At 35.7% G+C, this 24,808-nt stretch overlaps 1 protein-coding gene across 10 annotated transcripts in view; it reads right to left on the bottom strand.

Moving 5' to 3' along the window:
* Positions 1–24,808, bottom strand: part of OXR1 (oxidation resistance 1) — a 535,173-nt gene that overhangs the window by 70,042 nt on the left and 440,323 nt on the right. For all 10 annotated transcript variants that reach the window (XM_066265827.1, XM_066265822.1, XM_066265824.1 and 7 more), the window contains 3 exons: positions 9,873–9,955; positions 6,105–6,212; positions 4,171–4,284 (listed from right to left, as the gene is read on the bottom strand). In XM_066265827.1, coding sequence (XP_066121924.1) covers positions 4,171–4,284; positions 6,105–6,212; positions 9,873–9,955 — 305 coding nt within the window. The remainder of the gene's footprint in view (positions 1–4,170; positions 4,285–6,104; positions 6,213–9,872; positions 9,956–24,808) is intronic.

A 24,808-nucleotide genomic window follows, 5' to 3' on the forward strand; every position in this document is an offset into this window, starting at 1 on the left:
TTCAAAATTATATTTTAAAAAACCATGTATCCAGACAATGTTTAAGTACTCTAATTTTCTTATAATCTTTTTGATGAAATACAGTATACTAAAGAGTGTTCTATATTAAAGAGAATACAGTTAACTACATATATCCCATCCTTCAGTGAAGTATATTAATATAAGTGTAAATGTAAGATTTAAAGAAACTTATAAAAATATGATAGTGCAAAATCTCAACTATTGCTACACTCATAATGATTAAATATTACTTACCTTTTTGGGCCCAATTATTTATTGAACAATAGTACTTTCTGCGGTTATCAATTTTCAGCTGTAAAGTGGTAATTAAAAACACTGGCTGTGGACCCAGACTGCCTGAGTTGGAATCCTAACTCAGATACTGGCTAACTGAGAGAACTTAAGATACAGATTACTTAACTCTCTCCCTTAGTTTTTTCATCTGTAAAATAAATACTGTATTGGTCATATACTCAAAGAAACAGATGCATTCCGAATTGAGTAAACTAGTTTAACAATGGACCTATTTACAAAGGTATGCAATGTAAAATGAATATCCAGTGAGAAACGACAGAGGTTTCCTCATCTCCTGTGAGCCTGAAAGGGCAAAGGGAGAAGAAACACACGCCTCAAGCCAGAGAGGGCTCTGTGACAGGGTTGTCTGACAAGAGATGAGAAGCTGAAGAACACAGCCTCTCTGGGGTGACCTTGTAGACAGGGAGTGAGGAAATAAACATGCTCTCCTCCTTTTCCTCTCATCTCCTGCCAGTGCTCTTAAAAGACCAACACCAACGGAAGCAAAAGGTCACGGGAGCCCAATGATGCAGCCTACAGCTCAGGGAGTACAGAAGAGAGTACAATGGATCTGCAGGGGAAACCAGAACAGCCAGGCCAGGTGCTCATCTCATAAATTTGAGGTTAGAAATAAATGATAATACTTTGAAGTGTTTACTTAGAATTGTACCTGACATATAGAAAAATTTAGCTACTATTTATTTACTATCACTTTGGTTCTATCTCCTTCTGTGTTTCTTTGTCAATATGTAAAGAAAAAAAATGAGAAAAAATGTTTGACCTGGAAATTCTCAAGGATATTATTTTTATGTGAAAATAAATTATTCAATATCCATTGAGATCCTTTATGCTACCAAAGCCAGGAACAAACATTTTAGCTTTGTAAGTAAACCACAGCAAAGGTGTACACTCAGGAAACTCACCAGTGATTACTAGAAATGTAAACTCTCAGAATTTCTGGGGAAAACCTATACTTACAATACTAATAAACATTATTTAATTAATATAATACAAATAAAAATTTTATCTAATAAAACATAAGATCCCTGCTTCTAAGGAAGACATAAATCCGAGATACAAGTATAATTACAATTCCGAGATACAAGTATTTGAGATATGTAGAAAGTTATACAGTATTATTTGGAATCTAGTAATGACTGTATTTCTTAGAGAAAAAGCAACTAAATTTTACACTATTACTATTCAAAGAAATTACTTCTAACCATTACATACAATCAGCAAGTGAAAGCTATCACCAGGTAAAGAGAACGTCAGGAACTCTTAGCATTCCTTACCCTTTTCCTGGAGCCACCTCAGGGAGAGACTTTATCCCTGACTGGTTGCACTAGACCAGGGCTAGTCAACCTTGTTATACCTACCGCCCACTTTTGTATCTCTGCTAGTAGTAAATTTTCTAACCATCCACCAGTTCCACACTAATGCTGACTTATAAAGTAGGGAAGTAATTTTATTTTATAAAATTTATAAAGCAGAGTTACAGCAAGTTAAAGCATATAATAATAATTACTTACCAAGTACTTTATGTCGGATTTTTGCTAAGTTTGGCAGAATAAATCTTTATAAAACAATGTACTATAGTTTAATCTATCTTTTTATTTATATCATATACTTTGGTTGCTCCACTAGCACCCACCGTGAAAGCTGGAACACCCACTAGTGGGCGGTAGGGACCAGGTTGACTACCATTGTATTAGAGGGTACTTTTGGGCCACTTCTGACAGCTGATTAAAAGGCCACTCATATGGCTTTATTCTCTCCCTCATTCACCAACATGGCAAAAGTGAGGAACAGGGAAACGGGGAGAAGAGCCTTTGTGAGTAGGAGGGCATCGGGCCCTGTCACTCCCTTGAGCTTCAGCACTCTCATCTCTCTGACTTTACACTTCCAATAAAGCCAAGTTTGGAATACGCTAAGGGACAGAAAGGGGCCCCATAGGTTCATAGGGAAGATGCTGTAGTCGAGGCTTTCCACAACTGGGCTTTAGAATTTAAAACACGAACTAAATTAGCCTAAGGCTGCACTGCTCTCCTCTGTCACTGCCCCTTAGAGCACACCCTTTTTTAAGTCTCATGAGAAAACGGTCTGGTCATGTTCAACAAGGCAGTCTTCCATCATCTGGCCCAGCAATACCTATCGTTCCATCTGACTTTCATTCTCATCAATGATGAGAATACGTATAATATATTGTTTTCATGTGACCACATTCTAAAGTGGCCATCTAAAATGCCATCATGCTTATGCAAAGAAGATATCCAATTAATACTAATAAACATTTGAAAGAGACACCACTTCTCTCCCTCTCTCCCTCCCTCTCTCTCTCTCTCTCTCACACACACACACACACACACACACACACACCTGGGAAAGAAGTAAAATACCGTATTTTTTGCTCCATAAGACACACCTGACCATAAAATACACCTAGGGTTTTAAGGAGGATAATAAAAAAAAATATTCTGAACCAAATGATGTGGTAAGGCTCTGGCTGGTTGGCTCAGCAGTAGAGCGTCGGCCCAGGGTGTGGAAGTCCCGGGTTCGATTACTGGTCAGGGCACACAGGAGAAGTGCCCATCTGCTTCTCCACCCTTACCTCTCTCCTTTTTATCTCTCTCTTCCCCTCCCACAGTGAGGCTCCATTGGAGCAAAGTTGGCTCGGAGGCTGAGGATGGCTCCATGGCCTCTGCCTCCGGCACTAGAATGGCTCTGGCTGCAAGGGAGCAATACCCCAGATGGGTAGAGCATTGCTCCCTGGTGGGCATGCCTGGTGGATTCTGGTTGGGCTAATGTAGGAGTCTGTCTGACTGCCTCCCTGCTTCTAACTTCGGAAAAACACACACACACACAAAAAGGGTGTGTTAAAATATTTAATAAAATACTGTATATTTTTCTCCATATGATCATATGATGCACGGGCATTTTCCCCTCCACTTCTGGGGGGAAAAATGTGTCTTATGGAATGAAAAATAAGGTAGTCATCAATAATACATTATGTACTTTACTCTATGAAAGAAGTGAAACTAATTTATAACAACTAATAATTTACAGGCAAATTAAAATGAATAGTTTGTGTTTTATTACCAGTACACCATTTGGTATCTTAAACTTTCAGTGCAAACTGGGGCAGAGAAGAAAAAGATGTCTCCTAAAGTGAACACAGCAACATAGAAGAATCCCTCACAGGAGTCCAGCCAGTTAACGGAGAAGAGCCTTTTACTTACAAACATAATTGTTATATCACTATAAAAATGGGAAATTGTTATTAGTATTAACTTATACAGGAAAGGCACAAAAACATAACTCCTTTCAGAGAGACTTTGTTAAAAATTATCAAATAAAGTCTGATTCCTTGAAATTCACTTGTAAAAAACATAAAATATTCATTCCTTAAAAATGCTAAATTAATCCACTATTAATTATTTGGAATACTTGGAAGAATGATTAAGATGATAATAAATTATTTTTAAAAAGGCAGGTGTGTGAAAAAATGAACTCACGAATTCTAAGTACTAGATAAATATTCAGAAAAACTGAAATAAAAATCAACTGAACATGAACTTAGTATCATGATAAGCTCATGTTTGTTAAGTAAAACACCTCTTCATTAGTTAAATTATTACATGTTATTTATCAGTGAATCAGAAAATATCTTGGGACCAACCACCAACAATAAATTAATCTAAGGTGTCTGGTTTAAAAAAAATGCTTCACTTTAAAAACTTGGATTTACAAATTTAAGTAACAAAATAAAAAGGTAAAATTTTGTTCTAACAATAGTCTAAGTAGGAGTAAAAAAATGACATATACATGTATAGTGAGATATCTTTATAGTTATCTTTGAAAAACAAGGATACTTACAGTGGTCTTATCAAATTCAGCCTCAGATGACATTGGTGACAGAGGACTAATGGGACTTAGAGATGGAGAACTCTCAACACTGGAGACGTAGTCAGGATCGGGAACATACAAAACCTGGAAGAAAACATGAACACAAACTGAAATATTAATAATCAGATGGTGTCTTATTAGCAAGTATTTTAATGACATTCAGCAATAAATAAAAAAAAATTTATTACCATAATAATAATAAAGAAAATAGACTATTTAAAATCAATTAAGAAAGTTTGGTAATACATACTACCAAGGATAGGGCTGGGAAACAACCGTTACAAACTACGGGAGCTCCTCTAGATCAGTGGTAGTCAGCCTGGTCCCTACCGCCCCCTAGTGGGCGTTCCAGCTTTCATGGTGGGTGGTAGCGGAGCAACCAAAGTATAAATAAAAAGACAGATTTAACTATAGTACGTTGTTTTATAAAGATTTACTCTGCCAAACTTAGCAAAAATCCGACATAAAGTACTTGGTAAGTAATTATTATTATATGCTTTAACTTGCTGTAACTCTGCTTTATAAATTTTATAAAGTAAAGTTACTTCCCTACTTTATAAATCACCATTACTGTGGAAATGGTGGGCAGTTAGAAAATTTTACTACTAACAGAGATACAAAAGTGGGCAGTAGGTATAAAAAGGTTGACTACCCCTGGTCTAGATTAACAATTTTGTACTAGTTAGCAAAATTTTAAATGCACATATCCTTTATTACAGCAATTTTACTTCAAAGGCTTAATAGAAATATCCATATATAAAGAAATAAGATATGTACAAGAGTGCTCCCTACAGCCACGTTTCCATAGTAAAAGAGAAGGAACAGTATAAAGCTTACAGTGCCTACATAAATTAAAATATATAAAAACAGTGCAAACCTCCATATACAAAAAAGGTCTGAGATTATGCTGTGCTTATAGAAAACATTTTCCAAAGTCAAAGTTAAATTTTAAAAAAAGGCTAGGCCTGACCAGGCAGTGGAACAGTAGATACAGCATCGGACTGGGATGCAGAGGACCCAGGTTTGAGACCCCAAGGTTGCCAGCTTGAGCGCGGGCTCATCTGGTTGGAGCAAGGCTTGCCAGCTTGAGCCCAAGGTCCCTGGCTCGGGTACTCAGTCTGCTGTAGCCCCCCGGGTCAAGGCACATATGAGAAAGCAATCAATGAACAACTAAGGTGCCGCTAAAAAGAATTGACGCTTCTCATCTCTCTCCCTTCCTGTCTGTCTCTCTCTCTGACTCTGTCACACAAAAAAAAGAAAAAAAAGAGGCTAGAATATTTATGGAAGGGGATACAAATTAGTAACTGTGGCTGCTTCTGGAGAAAGAAGCTAGAAGTCTGAGATCAGATAATGTAACCTTTAAAAAGGTTTGAAGTTTTTATCACGTACAGCTTTGTGTATTTAACCTTTTGAGCAGTACAAACATTTTTGTGGGTCCTAGAGCCTCCTGACCATACAGAGTACAACTGTACAAAATTTTTATTTTAAAAACTTGTAAGGCAACATTTAAAAAAAGGCAAATGTTATGTTCTTCTTGTTTCCATAAATTGGATATCAAACAAACATGATTTTAATTTAATAAAACTGTAACTGGAACTAATCTCATTTTTTAAAAAAAAACTCACTCCTGGAGGTCAGCAAGCATAAAAAAAACTCACTACTCAAAGGGTTAAAAAGCTCTTGAAACCTAAATTTAAGAGACAATTTACAATTATTGTCAATATGTATTAAGAAAAATTCATTTGAATATAAGTGACAGTTAATTTTTTTTCTGGAGTCAATCTGAGTTGTTTAAAAGATGCATAAAATTTTTATTCTTTAATTTCCTATATTATTAGCTATGCTGCAACGAATATTTTTCCTGTCGGCTACTAAACATCAATGCATTAAAAACAGGTACCTACCTGTCCAGTAACAACTGCTCGGGAGAACAACTTATTTAATTGAACAAGTTCATTTGGCGTAGTATCAAATTTCAGGGCTATACTATTCAACGAATCCCTTGATTCAACCTGTTAAAAAACAAACAAACATAAATCATTTTATATTTTAATCTGTTAAAACAGAAAAAGTGAGCTATGAGGTTTAGTAATCATTAATATGTACATTTATGGACCGATCTTACATTTGATTAACCAGTACCATATTTCCAACTTTGGAGAGAAGATAACTTAAGAAATCTATGTGCTGTTAGCAAATGATATTAACCTATTATAATAGAATATATGCTTATCATGAAACAACATAAGTACATGTGAGCCTCTACTTCAAACAATTACAAACTACAAAATATAATTTACATAACACAAGTGATTTTTATCTTACACTTTAAAACAATATACTATTTCTTTAAATAGTTTCTAAAACATAACTTCTTGAAACACGGTATTTTATTTTAGCAAAGTGTGTCTGTTTTAACCTTAAATTACTATTTCTAACTATCTTATGTACAGATTCTGTCATTTAAATGTATTAGAAAATATATTTGAATCAAAGTTCAGCAATCTATTTCTGAATCATTAGTATATTTTAATGATCATAGTTATAGAAACCTTAAATCATGGGATTGACCTGGGAAAAGTTTTCTTCATTGGAAAATGTACAGGGATAGCCCGACCAGGTGATGGCGCAGTAGATAGAGCATCGGCCTGGGAAGCAGAGGACTAAGGTTCGAAACCTCGAGGTCGCTGGCATGCGTGTGGGTTGAACCCAAAGGTCGCTGCCTTGAAGTCCAAGGTAAGGTCACTGGCTTCCCTGTAACCCCCTCCTTCCCTTACTGTCTTTGTCCCCATCAAGGCACATATGAGAAAGCAATCAATGAACAACTAAGGTGCCACAACGAAGACTTTGTACTTTTCACCTCTCTCCCTTCCTGTCTGTCTGTCCCTATCTGTCCCTCTGTCTCTCTCACTTAAAAAAATAATAATAAAAAGGTATAAAGATATTAAATTAACTAGGAAGAAAATGATAACATACAATATTTTTAAGGTCTATGCTTGATTCCCACTAAAAGTGATTTTACAATTAAAAACTATGTGTTTGTGCAGATATGTGCATATATGTATACATATATATGATTTTAATTTATTGTCTTTTAATTATTCTTCTTTTCCAAGTGAGAGGGGAGAAAGACAGATTCCTGCATGTACCCCAACCAGGATCCACCCAGCAGCCTCTGTCTGATGCTCTGCCCAATGGGGCCATGCTCACAGCTGAGCTGTTTTTAGCACCTGAGGCAGACTCTCCACGGAGCAATCCTCAGTGCCCACGACTGACGTCATTGAACCAATCGAGCCACGGCTGAGGGAGGAGAAGACAGAGAAAGGAGAAGACAGAGAAAGGAGGAGAAGGGGAGAAGTGGAGAAGCAGACAGTGGCTTCTCTTGTGTGCCCTGACCAGAAGTCAATCCCAGGATACCTACATGCCAGTCTGACACTCTACCAGTGGGTCAACCAGCCAGGGCTGATTTTACCTTTAAAGGTAGCTAAAATATAACATAAATTTATACTATATTTAGGTGGTCTGGAAATATATTTAAACTAGATCACGTTTTAGAATAAACATTTTTGAAAGTACAGTGTGATAGTACAAGTTTTATTTTAAAAGAAACACAGGGATATATGCATTTTCCTAAATAGAAAAATCATGTTATATTAACATTTTATATAAAGATATTTTATTGGTTTTTAAAATTATAATAGAATATAAGAAAATATCTTAGTTTTAGAATTATATTTGTTTCTTTTAGGATTTGGCATAGGAAACAAAGGATTAAGAATTGACAGAAAAAAGACTAAACAAAGACTTGCTAGAGATGGTTTTATAACTTTTTTGGTCAATACTTGATATATCCCAAAGATCATTTATAACATTAAAAAAATAGTTTCGAATTTCAATTAACCTTCTCCCTAAAATAATGGTTCTTCATTTGAATTTAATTTTTCTACAGATAACACAAGTTTTATTAAATTACCAAAACAAAGAATGGTAGACACCTGAATTCAAAACCAACTAAACTTTTACAGTTCTGCACAAGCACACGGTTCATGTGCAGATAATATCTTGTCTTCATGTCTATAATATTATGCCTTAATAAACCCTAATGAATATATCAAATTACATTACCCAATATTTTACTGTTTGAACTTATTTTCTCAATTTCTCAAGCAGCAGAGAGGGTATAAGCACATTCAATTTAAGCTTATGCTATGTTAGCCCTTTGAATAGTGAATTTTTTTCATGCTTACTGACCCCTGGGAGCGAGTTTTTTTTTTCAAAAAATGAAATTAGTTCCAGTTACAGTTTTATTAACTTAAAATCATGTTTGTTTGATAACTAATTTATGAAAACAAAAAGAACATACATTTGCCCTTTTTTAATGTTACCTTACACATTTTTAAAATAAAAATTTTTGTACGATCGTACTCTGGATGGTCAGGAGGCACGAGGATTCTGAACATTCGTACACTCAAAGGGTTAAGAAGAGATTTTCTTAGATAGTAAATATAATTCTACCAAGTTATCCGGTTCCTAACCTTTTAAAAATACGTAAAATCTCAAATTGTGAATTATAACTCAAGGTTTTGATAATTGGTTCAATCTTAAGGATTCATGGCAAACAGTCAAGACTGAAACACTGAAAGGTTTCTCAATGACACAAATGTTTAAATTGTTTAAAATTGTTATTTTTTAATACAATTATTTACCACATTACAAAAACACAAAATAACCCAAAATTAAGCTCAGTTACAACAAATGCTTTATAACATTTTGACATTATCTAATAAAATAATATTTACATTCAATCAAATAAGCAGCACACCACAGACTAAAGTTGATTTCTTCCTTCCATTTTCCTTAGTAAGCAGAAATGTGGAAAGCGACTGCAGGAAGATTTGAGGGTCACTTCTGAAGATGGAAAGAAGCTCCATTTTCACAGCTAACAGAACTTAGCTACACATCAGTATAAATAATCTAATGTGATGGTTATTCTGGAAGATTAGTATCAACTTATCTTTTAAGTATTCTGTTTGCCACTCTCATTATCACTACTAGCACTGCTGAAAATAAAATGAAGATCAAATTCCTAAAAAAGTATTTTCTTTGCATATTGGGACTATATTCCAACCAAGTCACCCAGCCAGGGCAAAAAGTACTTTCTTAAAAGCCCAACCTAATAAAAATTATTATAGCACAGAAACTTTGATTCCCAATAAATTATCATCTATAGTAAATTAAATTTTTTGGAATAACCATCTTTGTATCACACTTAATTTCTCTTTAAAGAAAAAAAGTGTTAAAATACATTTAAAAACTTAACCATTATTAACTAAAACAGTAGTCAAACTACAGATTTTTAAAATAACTAATTACCCTTGTCTCATTTATTGTATAAACAAAAAATATTTTAAATAAGACTACTACAAAGATAAATTAGCTTTTTTCAAAGGCAAATAACTTACAGCAGTGATTTTCAACTACCTATCCATCAAAAATTTCATACCAATCTGCAACAGAGTTAACCAGCCTGATGATGTATGAAGATTCTAGACCCAATGATCTTTGTCAAATTCACTTACGCGCAGGGTGATTTCTGCCTTAGCAGTCCCTGAAATAATTTTCCTATTCTCAATGGTCCCCAAGTGTAAACAGGTTAAATACAATTGACTTACAGTATACTCAATAGTCCCTTTAGGTTTTTGAAAAGACATTCGTCTCCCATCTTTCTTGTCTAGGGTCTTCTTTTGGCCAGTGTCTGAAAGAAAAACAAAAAAAGAGACAAAACCTTTATTAAATTCATGTTCCTTTTGGAATAATATCAAAGATTGATAAACAGAGTTCACTGAACTGTTATCTATGAGATTCACTAGTAATACAGCTTGTTGACACGTTCTCTGCTCTAAAAGACAATCAACTGTTAAAAAAAAAAAAGGAAATGTATTGTACTTCCTCCCTGCTTGCTGCAGGAACTGACCAGTATGAAATACTAATAATTGGAAGTAAATTAAAAGCATAAGTAACTGTCAGCAGAAAGGAAGTTATAAAGAACTAAATTATGAATCATTTCTTTCACTAGATCTAACCCAATTATTTGAAGATATACATACTTATAAACTAACTAGTCTAAAAATGTAACATTAGTCCTCACAGGGCTCTCAATCCTATTATCCTACAAATACGTTTTGTCATTGTCCCTCTGTTCAACCTTCTTTTTTTTCTTTTAGTGAAAGGAGGGGATGCAGAGACAGACTCCTGCATGTGCCCTGACTGGGATCCGCCACCACCCTCTTCCCCCCCCCACCCCAGGGCAAGCCCACTAGGGGGCAATGTTCTGCTCATCTGGGGCCCTTGCTCCATTGCCCAGGACCATCTTACTCTAATCGAACCATGGCTGCAGGAGGGGAGAAGAGAGAAGCAAGAGGGTGGGGGGCAGGGGGAGGAAAGCAGATGGGTGCTTCTGCTGTGTACCCTGATTGGGAATCAAACCTGGGACATCCACACGCCAAGGCTGATGCTCCACCACTGAGTCAACTGACCAGGGCCTCCCTCTATTCAATCTTACCTTGACTACTCTAGAGTCTGTTTATATTTACCTAAACAGTTTAGTTGGGCGAATGGTTCTAATAACACATTAATAATTTAAGAAATATTAATAATCAAGTCTGAATCCCAAAATAGTCAGAAATGCAATGCTTAAAACAAACAAACAAAAAACTATCTAAGGCTAACTCAAGTCTCTGTTATTAATCACATAGCAACTTTATGTCTCCCTCAGAGTATTGGCACCGTTTAAGTTTCTTTTTTTAAGCTCTTCGACTAAACTGTAACCTACAAAACCCCATGCTTGCTTGTTTCTCAGTACCTCCTTAGTGCCTAACAAATGGCTTGAGACATGGCGAGCATCCAATGTGAATGAACAGATATTCTGAAGCAACAACTTGAACTTTACCTAGAACTACCACAATTCTTATAAATTATCATTAATTTTCCATAAAAAAAGGCAGAGGAAGAATTATGGTTCATCTATTACAGCTCAAGGGGGAAATATATGTATCTTCTAACTATTTTAAAAACTCAAACACTGAGACTGGGGGTGCGGGGAGATGAAAACTCTCAGATATTAAAAAGTCAAAAGACATGATCAGAGAATTCACAAAAGGATATAAAAATAGCCCCAAAGCATATAAAAATGTGTTCACTCTAACTCATAATTAGAAAAATGTACATTTAAACTACAGTGAGATGCCATTTCTCACCTATCAGACTGGTAAAAATCTAAAAGCTTAATTACAGACTGTTTGGCTATAAAAATAACAAACAAACCTACATTTATGGTGGGAATGCAAAATAGTTAATATATACTTAAATTTCATTTTTTAATGATAAACCATTAGAATTATTTTAAAATAAAGTTTTAAATAATTTATTTCTACTATTTATTAATAGGAGAGGGAGCCAAAAACACTTTCCACATTTTACTATTTGAACTTTTTAAGCAATGCAAAACCCAATTACTTTTAACTAATATGCATCCCTCCTTAATTGACTTAGAGTAAGCATTAGTCTACACTTACTTTGCCTAATAGTTTTTCAATCTGTGTTTCATAATATCCCAAGAGCCAATTAAACATTTAATGACAATGAAGTTTGCAATTGCTCTATCCTTGTCAAGAGTTCACCAGAGTGCAGTTCAGCACAAGAACCAGCTTTCCAGTTTAAAATTTGAAACAAACTGAAAGTATTTATTTTAATAATTTAGAGTTATAAAATATCTTGTAATAATTTTATCTATTATCATAATTCTAAATTTTAATAATCAATACTAAAACATTTACTCATAAATGTAAGTACCAGAGCACAATGAAATAAGCTGATCATTCCCTCCCATCACTAGGAAAATACAATCATGAAATCACAATATTTGAGTGAAAAGTGATCAGTTGTTACCTATTCCATCTAGTCTCTTACCAGTTAAATTTTTATATCCCTTTAAAGACAATTGCCAACAAATATCAATCTAGACTGGGAGTACAAGAAAAGAGAGGTCCTATTCTTCTATCTCACAAAGTTAATACAGTTAAGATATCTTTATTATATGCGGCTTAAGTGTCTGTCGCCGATAGCTTATTGGTTGCTTGCGTAACTGTACTAGCCAATGGGGTGAAGTTGCTACGGCTGAACGCAAATTGAGCGGGTCAGGGGGAAGGTGAACACTTGTTTGCATTGGTAATCATCTATTTTATATAAAAACTACATCTTAACGTAATTTCTTTTAAGATTGCCTCCTAGAAAATACAGTACTGAAGAGGAGAGAAAAGGAGCTAAAGCTGCACAAAAACGGCTTTCTCGACAAAAAGAAACCACTGAGCAGAGAAAGACAAGGCTGGCTTCAGTCGCAGAGCAAATGCGTCTTTCTAGGCAAAATGAGACTGATGAGCATAGAGAAACAAGGCTTGCCTCAGATGCAAGAGAAAAAAGCCTGTCTATGACCATCAATAAGTCTCAGGGCCAAATGCTTAAGCGTGTTGGCATTTTTTTACCTGAGCCTACATTTGGAAATGGTCAACTTTATGTTGCCTGTTCAAGAGTTCATGAAAGAACGGAGATAAAATTAAAAATAATTGATGGTCCTCTGCAAGGCGAGCTTAAAAATGATGGAAAGATCTACACAAGAAATGTTGTGTACAAAGAGATCTTTGACATGTGACTTAACATTTTATTATTTAAATCACCTTTATTTATTGAGCTAGCGGTGGCTCTTAAGAAATGTACCGCCAGTGGTTTCCTTCATTGCACTCTACTTTAAGCAATTAAGCAAGTAGAAAGGGGAAAACCCATGGGGCACTAAGCAAAGGGGCGTCCTCGCCGCCTGCCCTGGGTAATTCAGTCTGAATCAGCAGACACGTTTGCACAAATCATTTTAATTACAATTTATAATATCTAGAACAGCGGTCGTTTCTTATGACCGCCGGGCTTTCTAGTATATACATATTAGTGATTTATTTAACAATCAAAGTAACAGTTAACATTTATCAAGTGCCTGGTATAGTCCAGCCACTGGTCTAATTACTTCATATTTATTATATAATTCATCAACTTTATAAAGTAGGTGTCATTATTATCCCCACTTCACAAGTGAGGAAACCGAGGCACGTTGCTGTTTATCATCATTGGAGGAGTGTTACTGGCATCTAGTGGGTACAGACTATAGATACTGTTAAACAATGTACACAATAGTCCCCCCAACAATCAAGAATTATCTACTCCAAATGTCAATACTGTCCAGTCGAGAAACCCTGCTATACACCTAGCATCTAATATGTAGGGCATACAGTAGTGTTCAATAAATATTTGGTAGATAAATGAATGTATAAGACTTTCCTTCAGATACAATTATTGTGGCATACTGGAAAGAGCAAAGGAGTCAGAATTTAGTCCATTATTACCAAAAGCAGAAATTTAAAATATGCAATCTAAAGCAATAAATTCCCACAGAAACTGGTTCTTATAAGTTTTGATACTGTGTTTTAATAGTTCAGTCCAAAATATTCTGTGAATTCTATTTTCTTCTTTTGCTATTTAGAGAATGACAATTTTTAAAACATCTTTTTTATTAATTAATTTTACTAGGGTGACATCAATAAATCAGAGTACATATGTTCAAAGAAAACATGTCCAGGTTATCTAGTCAATCAATTATGTTGCATACCCATCACCCAAAGTCAGATTGTCCTCCGTTACCTTCTATCTAGTTTTCTTTGTGCCCTTCCCCCTCCCCCTTTCCCTCTCCACCCCTAACCACCACACTCTTATCAATGTCTCTTAGTCTGGTTTTTATGTCCCACCTATATATGGAATAATGCAGTTCTTGGTTTTTTCTGATTTACTTATTTCACTTCGTATAACGTTATCAAGATCCCACCATTTTGTTGTAAATGATCGATATCATCATTTCTTATGGCTGAGTAGTATTCCATAGTGTATATGTGCCACATCTTCTTTATCCAGTCTTCTATTGAAGGGCTTTTTGGTTGTTTCCATGTCTTGGCCACTGTGAACAATGCTGCAATGAACATGGGGCTGCATGTGTCTTTACGTATCAATGTTTATGAGTTTTGGGGGTATATACCCAGTAGAGGGAATGCTGGGTCATAAGGTAGTTCTATTTTCAGTTTTTTGGGAAACCACCATACTTTCTTCCATAATGGTTGTACTACTTTACATTCCCACCAACAGTGAATGAGGGTTCCACAGCCTCTCCAACATTTGCTATTGCCTGTCTTGTTAATAATAGCTAATCTAACAGGTGTGAGGTGGTATCTCATTGCAGTTTTGATTTGCATTTCTCTAATAACTAATGAAGATGAGCATCTTTTCATATATCTGTTGGCCATCTGTATTTCTTCCTGAGAGAAGTGTCTGTTCATGTCCTCTTCCCATTTTTTTATTGGATTGTTTGTTTGTTGCTGAGTTTTATGAGTTCTTTGTATATTTTGGATATTAGGCCCTTATCTGAGCTGTTGTTTGAAAATATCATTTCCCATTTAGTTGGCTGTTTGTTGTCAGTTTCTCTTGATGAGCAAAAACTTAATCTGATGAAGTCCCATTCATTTATTTTTGCCTTAACTTCCCTTGCCTTTGGAGTCAAATTCATAAAATGCTCTTTAAAACCCAGGTCCATGAGTTGAGTACCTATGTCTTCTTCTATGTACTTTATTGTTTCAGGTCTTATATTTAGGTCTTAGATCCATTTTGAATTAATTTTAGTACAAGGGGACAAACTGTAGTCGAGTTTCATTCTTTTGCATGTGGCTTTCCAGTTTTCCCAGCACCATTTGTTTGAAGAGGCTTTCTTTTCTCCATTGTGTGTTGTTGGCCCCTTTATCAAAAATTATTTGACCATATATATGTGGTTTTATTTCTGGACTTTCTATTCTGTTCCATTGTTCTGAATGTCTATTTTTCTGTCAATACCATGCTGCTTTGATTGTCGTGGCCCTATAATATAGTTTGAAGTCAGGTATTTTAATGCCCCCAGCTTCGTTCTTTTTCTTTAGGATTGCTTTGGCTATTTGGGGTTTTTCATAATTCCATATAAATCTGATGATTTTTTGTTCCATTTCTTTAAAAAATGTGATTGGAATTTTTATGGGAATTGCATTAAATTTGTATATTGCTTTGGGTAATATGGCCATCTTGATTATATTTATTCTCCTATCCAAGAGCAAGGAATATTCTTCCATCTCATTGTATCTTTTTCGATTTCCCTTAACAATGCCTTGTAGTTTTTCTTATATAAGTCCTTTACATTCTTTGTTATGTTTATTCCTAGGTATTTTTTGTTGTTGTTGCAATCGTGAAGGAAGTTGTTTTTTTGAGTTCGTTCTCAAATGTTTCATTGTTGGCATATGGAAAGGCTATGGACTTTTGTACATTAATTTTGTACCCTGCGACCTTACTGTATTGGCTTATTGTTTCTAGTAGTCTTTTTGTAGATTCTTTGGGGTTTTCAATGTATAGGATCATATCATCTGCAAAAAATGATACCTTTACTTCTTCTTTTACGATATGGATGCCTTTTATTTCTTTGTCATGTCTGATTGCTCTGGCTAGAACCTCTAGCACCACATTAAATAAGAGTGGAGAGAGTGGACAACCCTGTCTTGTTCCTGATTTAAGGGGGAAAACCTTCAGTGTTGTGCCATTTAATATGATGTTAGCTGATGGTTTATCATATATGGCCTTTATCATGTTGAGATATTTTCCTTCTATACCCATTTTGAGTCTTAAACATAAAATTGTGTTGTATTTTATCGAAAGCCTTTTCTGCGTCTATTGATAAGATCATGCGGTTTTTGTTCTTTGTTTTGTTGATATGGTGTATTACGTTAACCGTTTTACATATATTGAACCATCCTTGAGATTCTGGGATGAATCCCACTTGACCATGATGTATTATTTTTTTTAATATGTTGTTGTATTCGATTATTAGTATTTTGTTTAGTATTTTAGCATCTGTATTCATTAGAGATATTGGTCTGTAGCAGGGGTCCCCAAACTTTTTACACAGGAGGCCAGTTCACTGTCCCTCAGACTGTTGGAGGGCCGGACTATAAAAAAAAAACTATAAAAAAAAATCCCTATGCACACTGCACATATCTTATTTTAAAGTAAAAAAACAAAACGGTAACAAATACAATATTTAAAATAAAGAACAAGTAAATTTAAATCAACAAACTGACCAGTATTTCAATGGGAACTATGGGCCTGCTTTTGGCTAATGAGATAGTCAATATGCTCCTCTCACTGACCACCAATGAAAGAGGTGCCCCTTCCAGAAGTGCAGCGGGGGCCGGATGAATGGCCTCAGGGGGCCGCATGCAGCCCGCGGGCCGTAGTTTGGGAACCCCTGATCTGTAGTTTTCTTTTTTTGTGCCATCCTTGCCAGGTTTCGGTATGAGGGTTAAGTTGGCCTCATAAAATGTGTTTAGAAGTATTGCTTCTTCCTCAATTTTTTGGAAGACTTTGAGTAGAATAGGAACCAAGTCTTCTTTGAATGTTTGATAGAATTCGCTTGTATAACAGTCTGGGCCTGGACTTTTATTTTGGGGGAGGTTTTTAATAGTTTTTTTCTATTTCTTCCCTACTAATTGGTCTATTTAGGCTTTCTGCTTCTTCTTGACTCAGTCTAGGAAGGTTGTATTGTTCTAGGAATTTATCCATTTCTTCTAGATTGTTGAATTTAGTGGCATAAAGTTTTTCATAGTATTCTACAATAATTATTTGTGTATCTATGATGTCCGTAGTGATTTCTCCTCTTTCATTTTGGATTTTGTTTATATGAGTTCTTTCTCTTTTTTCCTTGGTGAGTCTTGCCAAGGGTTTGACAATTTTGTTGATCTTTTCAAAGAACCAGCTCCTTGTTCTATTAATTTTTTCTCTAGTTTTTCTGTTCTCTATTTCATTTATTTCTGCTCTGATTTTTATTATCTCCTTTCTTCGGCTGGGTTTTGGGTTGTCTTTGTTCTTCTTTTTCCAGTTCCTTAAGGTGTGAAGTTAAATGGTTCACTTGGGCTCTCTCTTGTTTGTTCATAGAGGCCTGAAGTGATATGAACTTCCCTCTTATCACTGCTTTTGCATCCCATAGATTATGATATGTCGTATTGTCATTTTCACTTGTCTGTATATATCTTTTGATCTCTGCTCTTATTTCTTTGACCCATTCATTTTTTAAAAGTATGTTGTTTAGTTTCCACATTTTTGTGGGTTTTTTTTCCTCTTTTTTTGTAGTTGAATTCTAGTTTCAAGGCTTTATGATCAGAAAATATGCTTGGTATAACTTCGATTTTTCTGAATTTGCTGTTGTTTTTGTGGCCCAACATATGGTCAATTCTTCGGAATGATCCATGTACACTGGAGAAAAGTGTATACTCTGTCACTTTGGGATGAAATATCCTGTAGATGTCTATCATATCCAGGTGCTCTAGTGTTTTGTTTAAGGCCAATATATCTTTATGGATTCTCTGTTTGGATGACAGATCTAGAGCCGTCAGCGGTGTATTGAGGTCTCCAAGTATGATTGTATTTTTGTCAGTTTTTTTTCTAAGGTCAGTAAGTAGCTGTCTTATATATTTTGGTGCTCCTTGGTTTGGTGCATATATTTTAAGAATTGTTATGTCTTCTTGATTCAGCATCCCCTTAATCATTATGAAATGACCATTTTTGTCTTTGAGTACTTTTGCTGTATTTTAGTCAGCATTATCAGATATGAGTATTGCTACACCTGCTTTTTTTTGGATGTTATTTGCCTGGAGTATTGTTTTTCAGCCTGTTACTTTGAATTTGTTTTTCTCCTTGTTGCTTAGATGAGTTTCTTGTAGGCAGCATACAGGTGGATTTTCTTTTTTAATCCATTCTGCTACTCTGTGCCTTTTTATTGGTGAGTTTAATCCACTTACATTTAGTGTAATTATTGACACTTGTGAGTTCCCTATTGCCATTTTATAGATTGCTTTCTGTTAGTTTTGTGTCTTGTTTGAGTCTTCTGTTTTTCTATCTTTTGTTTTTGTTTGGTTGTATTCCGTACATCTTTCCTCTGTTGCTATCTTTTTTATCTCATGTGCTTCTGTGGTGGTTTTTTCAATGGTGGTTACCATTAAAAACATCTCTTAATTAGTGATTTCTAGCTGAACTGCACTGTTGTAAAAGAAAATACTCTAAAGAAGTTCAAACCTTGAAAATCTGTTAAAACTTGCTTAATTATCAATAAGTAAGTTTAGCAAGTGCTCCATATGTCCTTAGAAAGAATGTATACTCTGTACTGTAGGGCAGTGTTTGTGTGCTAGCATGAATATGTACACACACACATTTATCTCCACATCTATGGGGGCCAACTTTTCTAACTGTGTTGTTTCAAGTTTTTATATCCACATTGGATTGCTTTGTATGCTGTTCTGAATATTACTGATAAAGGTTGTTAAAAATTCCCACTACTATTGCAGGTTCCTTATAAGTCTGCTTTCTATATTTTGAAACATGATATTAGGTTCTTATAAATGAAGAATTGTTACATCTTCCTGGTAGTTGGAAACTCGTCAAAAATTCTGATGACCTTAAGGTCTGTTTTGACTCCTATTAATATAATTATACACTGTACATACTTTCTTTACATTAGTGTTTGCTTCCTTTTCCTACTTTCAACCTTTATGTTTTAATCTGTCTCTAAAGCAGGACCTTTTAATCTACGTATTTGCTTTATTTTCTATTTTTCTGTCCTGTTAAACTCCTTTCTTGCTTTCTTTTAAATGATTATTTATTAATTTTGTTTTCCTCTCATTAATTTGGAAGTCATACATTCTTTCACAATTCTGTTAGTGTTCATCCCAGAGATTATAGCTTGAATTACTTATCTCAGTCTCATATTAACTAGTAGTTTTATCCTGTTTCTGGACAATGCAAAGACATTAAAAATTGTGTAACTTGCCAAAATTTATATACAATTGTAATTACATACTTTAGTTACACATATGTGTATAAAAACACTATAAGATATTTAACTTTTATAGTTGAACTTATTGGGGTGCAGGTTTCAAGTGTGCAACTCAATAAAACATAGACAGTAAACATTCATTTAGTTTTGCCCTCATAGTTACCATTTTTGTTACACATTTGGGTAATGTCATAGGGATTAGAATAGTAGACTTGCAATATTTTCTCCTGCATTTTAGTTTTCACTGTTTCCGTTGGGAAATCAACTATCAATCTTATTGCTACATCATTTGTTTTGATTGTTTTTAAATTTTTTCATCTTTGACGGAATTTGTTTTGATTCCACTAGGGGTTTGTAAGGATGCTTCAATCTGTAAATTAAATATCACCAGTTTTGAATTTTTCATCCATTATATCATTAAATAATGCTTCTTGCCCATTATCTTGCCTCTCCTTTGTGAACTCAAATACCCTAGAACAGTGTTCGGCAAACTGTGGCTCATAAGCCACATACAGCTCTTCCACAAAATACCAGGTGCGGGTGCTACCTCTATAAGGAATGTACCTACTTATATACAGTGTGTCCGTAAAGTCATGGTGCACTTTTGATCGGTCACAGGAAAGCAACAAAAGAAGATAGAAATGTGAAATCTACACCAAATAAAAGGAAAACTCTCCTAGTTTCATACCTACTCAGTGCATTTCGATGTGGGCTCATGCACAGATTTTTTAGGGCTCCTTAGGTAGCTATCTCATATAATCTCTACAGACTTGGCACTGACTGTTGGCTTACCAGAACAGGGTTTCTCCACCAAACTGCCGGTTTCCTTCAACTGCTTATCCCACTGAGTAATGTTATTCCTATGTGGTGGCGCTTCATTATAAACGTGCCAATATTCAAGTTGCACTTTGGTCACAGATTTGAATTTAGCGAGCTACAGAACACACTGAACTTTCCTCTGTACTGTCCACATGTCGACTGGCATGGCCATGGGCTGCTCCGCTGTATACACAGTGTTACATTATCTGTGCATGCGCACATGCTGCCACATCATCCTACAGAAACTGGGAGGGTTTTCCTTTTATTTGGTGCAGATTTCACATTTCTATCGTCTTTTGTTGCTTTCCTGTGATCGGTCAAAAGTGCACCATGACTTTACGGACACACTGTAGTGTAAGTTTAAAAAATTTGGTTCTCAAAAGAAATTTCAATCGTCATACTGTTGATATTTGGCTCTGTTGACTAATGAGTTTGCTGACCACTGCCCTAGAACTTCTCATGTATCTTGTATTAAGCTTACCCTCTCACATTTTTCATTCTTCTGTCCCTCTCCTTCAATTAGCTAATTCTCTCTTCTGTGGTAACTAATTTGTTGTAAATCCGATAGTACTGATTTATAGAATTACATTTTTCCCTTCTAGAATGTACATTTTTATTTTTGTTAGTTTATATCTTTCTACAACATTCAAAATTCTCAACAGAGCTGTTTTAAATCTGACAATATCAAGAGTTAGTTCCTCTGCATCTGTTTCTAGACTTGTTGTTTCTGACGTCTTGTCGTATGTCTAATTATATTTTGTGATAGATAATAAATTTGTAAAATTATCTATAAACAGAATTTGTCACATAAAAAGGTGTATCTCTGCAGAAAAGATTAGTGTTTGTTTTTGCCAAACATCCAAGGAAACTAGCAATTCTAGGTATTGTGAATGAAGATACAGGGGTGAAAAGTTGAAGCTGAGCTATCGTTCTCTGAAAGCTATGCTACTTCAGTTTTTCTGAATCCTGGAGTACAGTATTTTGGAGACATGAGTGAGAGAAGTTCAGCCCCTCCCCTTTTCCCTTACATAGGAACTGTATCTCTGTCCCCTTATACCCACAGATTGTTAAAAGCACCATTTTATCTCTCAGTTGCTGCTTCTGAAATCAACATATCCATCAGAGAAAAAATAATCCTAAACTGGAACCACTTCTCCTTAGGCCTGTTCTCAGTCAAATCACAATCAAGCCATATCATTTAGCTTTTGAGACACTCAACAGAACTTGCTTTGTATTGGCACGCCTCTTAAAATTGTTCTTAGTGGGATACTCTGAATTACCTAGCTTGCTATATTACTCTACTCAGAAGTCCCAAAAGATTTTTAAGCAGAGAATTGACAGAGCAGCATCAGAACTTAAGAGTTGAAGATCATTTTGGTAAAAGAATGGGAAAGGCAAACTGGAGCAAGAAAGTAAGCCTAAGAACCAAGAATGAAAACTGTGAGATCTAGTTTTAATATACTAAAAAATCCCTACATGACTATTATAATTTTGGTAGTAGCTACAGATAAAAAATATTGATGTGGGAATCAATATTTTCAAACATAATAGAGATTTTAAGACTTTAAAAGCATCTTCTAAAAAGACTGATAACAGTTTTTCTAATTAACTGATTCCCTCTATGATGACAAGTGCAGGAAAAATGCCCCTATCTTTAACCTTTCATTTGATATTATTGACTCTTCATCCATAAGCAAAACAAAAATAAACAACAAGAACCCCTCAATTTTTCTTCAACTTTACAATCCTCCTCCTCCAGATATCACCCTATCTTTCTATTAACTGTCTTGAACCTCTGGAAATAATACTTTCACTGTTTTTACTCCATTACTTCCTACCAATGCCACAGTAATACTGCAATGGCTTCTCTCCTCCCAGTTCACTAAACCTACTTTGGTAAAGAAGAATAAACTAAGTGGTTAACTTATGGGACTTTGGTAATTTCATTTTATTTTATTTCACCTTTGAGACACACCCAACTAATACCTTCTCATTGCTCATCTTCCCTTTTATTTGGTAACATCTCCTACTTTCCCTTGAAGTGCCCCTTTCCTCCATCTAGCCAAGGCTTTTTTTTGGGGGGGGGGTGCCTGCTTCTAAATGGAAATGTCCATGACATAAAGTGCTACACAGCCTTGCTACTTAAAGTTGTGTTCCAAATACCAGCAGCAATGGCATTACTTGGAAGCATAGCCTAAATGTAAAACCTTAGGCTTCACTCCAGAACTGCTGGATTCATGACTGACTTATTTGAACAATAAATGTGAGAAGCACTGTTAACAGACTTTCTGAAAGGATCAAATTCGCAGACTGAATAACTGACAGAAGAAATAGGCTTCCCTATTCAACTCCCTACTCATGACAATAACCACATCAATTTTCAAAATCCTGTCAAACTAATATAATTGTTTTTTTAAAAGTCACTGATAGACTGTATTACTGTTCCTAAGTATCCTGCATTCGTCCCTGGGAAAGAATATAAAATACACATTGCCAACCCACTGATGCCGGAGAGGGCCATGTGACTTGCTTTTGTCCAATGCAACATGAAGAAAGTGACAAGTATTCCTGGCAGACCCAACATTATATTCTTGCTCTCTTTTCCCTCTATCTCAATGCTAGCACTCTTCCATATAGTGGTTGTTCTGATGACATGGATCTTAAAGGAAAAGATTAACTCTTAAAAGAGTATTATGCATAGCCCTAGCTGGATTGCTAGGCTAGTTATAGCACTGTCCAGAAGTGCAGTTTGCTGGCTGGACCCCGGTCAGAGCACATAAAGGAACAGTTTGATGTTCCTGTCTCTCTCCCTTCCTCCTCACTGAAATAAAAAAATAAAAATAAAAAAACAACAGAGAATTACACATAAACACATGCATGCATCACAAATCTTGTCATCCCCAAATCTTGTCATCTCTTCCTGGTTAAACTATGGTGTTTAAAAATAAATGAATTTTTCAGGAATTCATGCAAAAAAAGTAAATCACCTAGTAGGGGAAAAAGAAAACAACCTATCTTCATTAAGGCCTTTTTACTGAAACATTATTTAATACCACAAAACTGAAATTATGTCAACTGTATCAAAATTTAAAACTCCAGGAATGAGGAGGATGTTACCAAAGCACTAGTGGGCAGTACTAAACAAAAAGAACTCACAAAAATGGGGCTGAAAACTAACTGTGACCGTTACAAGTATGAAAAATGTAAAAATAATGAGTAAACATCAAGAAGTGGGGAGAAGAAATATGGGAGATGAAAACTGCTGTTATCTCAAAGAGCTAAATATACCCCACCTGAAAGTGAAACAAGAATGTCACAACAACATCAAATTCTCACTAATTTTAGACACACATTTTAGGAAATTCTAATGGCAAACAAGTGTCTTTCAGTCACTCTTTCTTCTAACCATCTACCCATTTTCCTATCTGAGTATATATATAAAGTAGATCTTGACAATATTGCCTACCCGATATTAATAATATCTCCAGATGGCTGGATTAGAAGTAGCTTTTAAACTTCAATCTTCATAAAGTATGACTTCTTTATATTTATCATTCATGTTTTACAAAAAAAAAAAAAAAAAAAAAAGAAAGAAAAAACAAACAAAAACCCTATGTTTTCTCTTATAAAAGACTGGAAGCAAATATATCAAGATTCTATCTTCAGCATGTCTCCCCAAGCACACAAACACGCCCTCCTTTCAGGAACTTTTCACTGTCACCTCAATTTTCCTAAGGTGTGTTTTCTGTTCCTATCTAGAGGTTGGCAGATAATTTAAACATGCATTTCTTGTTTCTTTCTTTTTTTTTTTTTTTGTATTTTTCTGAAGCTGGAAACGGGGATGCAGTCAGACTCCCGCACGCGCCCGACCCGGATCCACCCGGCTCGCCCATCAGGGGCGATGCTCTGCCCATCCGGGGCTTCGCTCTGTTGCGACCAGAGCCACTCTAGCGCCTGGGGCAGAGGCCAAGGAGCCATCCCCAGCACCCGGGCCATCTTTTGCTCCAATGGAGCCTCGGCTGCGAGAGGGGAAGAGAGAGACAGAGAGGAAGGAGAGGGGGAGGGGTGGAGAAGCAGATGGGCGCCTCTCCTGTGTGTCCTGGCTGGGAATCGAACCCCGGACTTCCGCACACCAGGCTGATGCTCTACCACTGAGCCAACCGGCCAGGGCCTCTTGTTTCTTTCTTAAGATTTTATTTAATTTGAGAGAGAGAAAAAGAGAGAAGTGGTGAGGGGGGGGAGCAGGAAGCATCAACTCATAGGTAGGTAGCTGCTTCTCACATGTGCCTTGATCCAGTGAGCCAAGGGTTTCGGACTGGTGACCTCAGCATTCCAGGTCAACACTTTATCCACTGTGCCACCACAGGTCAGGCCTAAACATGCATCTTTTTTCTTAAGCTGAGTCAAATATGGGTGCATGCCCAAAATACTTATGAAGGAAAAAAAAAACCACTAACTCATCAAGACTCATAATTTGAGTAACTGGGAGAAACAAGAAAGAAAACAGTGGTTTTTAATCTTACTGTGTTATCAGAATCACCTGAAAAGCTTAAAACTTTGATTTTTTTTTTTTTTTTTTTTACAGAGAGAGTCAGAGAGAGGCATAGATAGGGACAGATAGACAGGAAGGGAGAGAGATGAGAAGCATCAATCATCAATTTCATTGTGACACCTTAGTTGTTCATTGATTGCTTTCTCATATGTGCCTTGACCACAGGCCTTCAGCAGACCAAGTAACCCCTTGCTCAAGCCAGCGACCTTGGGTCCAAGCTGGAGAGCTTTTTCAAACCAGATGAGCCT

This window comes from Saccopteryx bilineata, chromosome 3 (genome assembly GCF_036850765.1).
Source record: "Saccopteryx bilineata isolate mSacBil1 chromosome 3, mSacBil1_pri_phased_curated, whole genome shotgun sequence".
Classification (NCBI taxonomy): Eukaryota; Metazoa; Chordata; class Mammalia; order Chiroptera; family Emballonuridae; genus Saccopteryx; species Saccopteryx bilineata.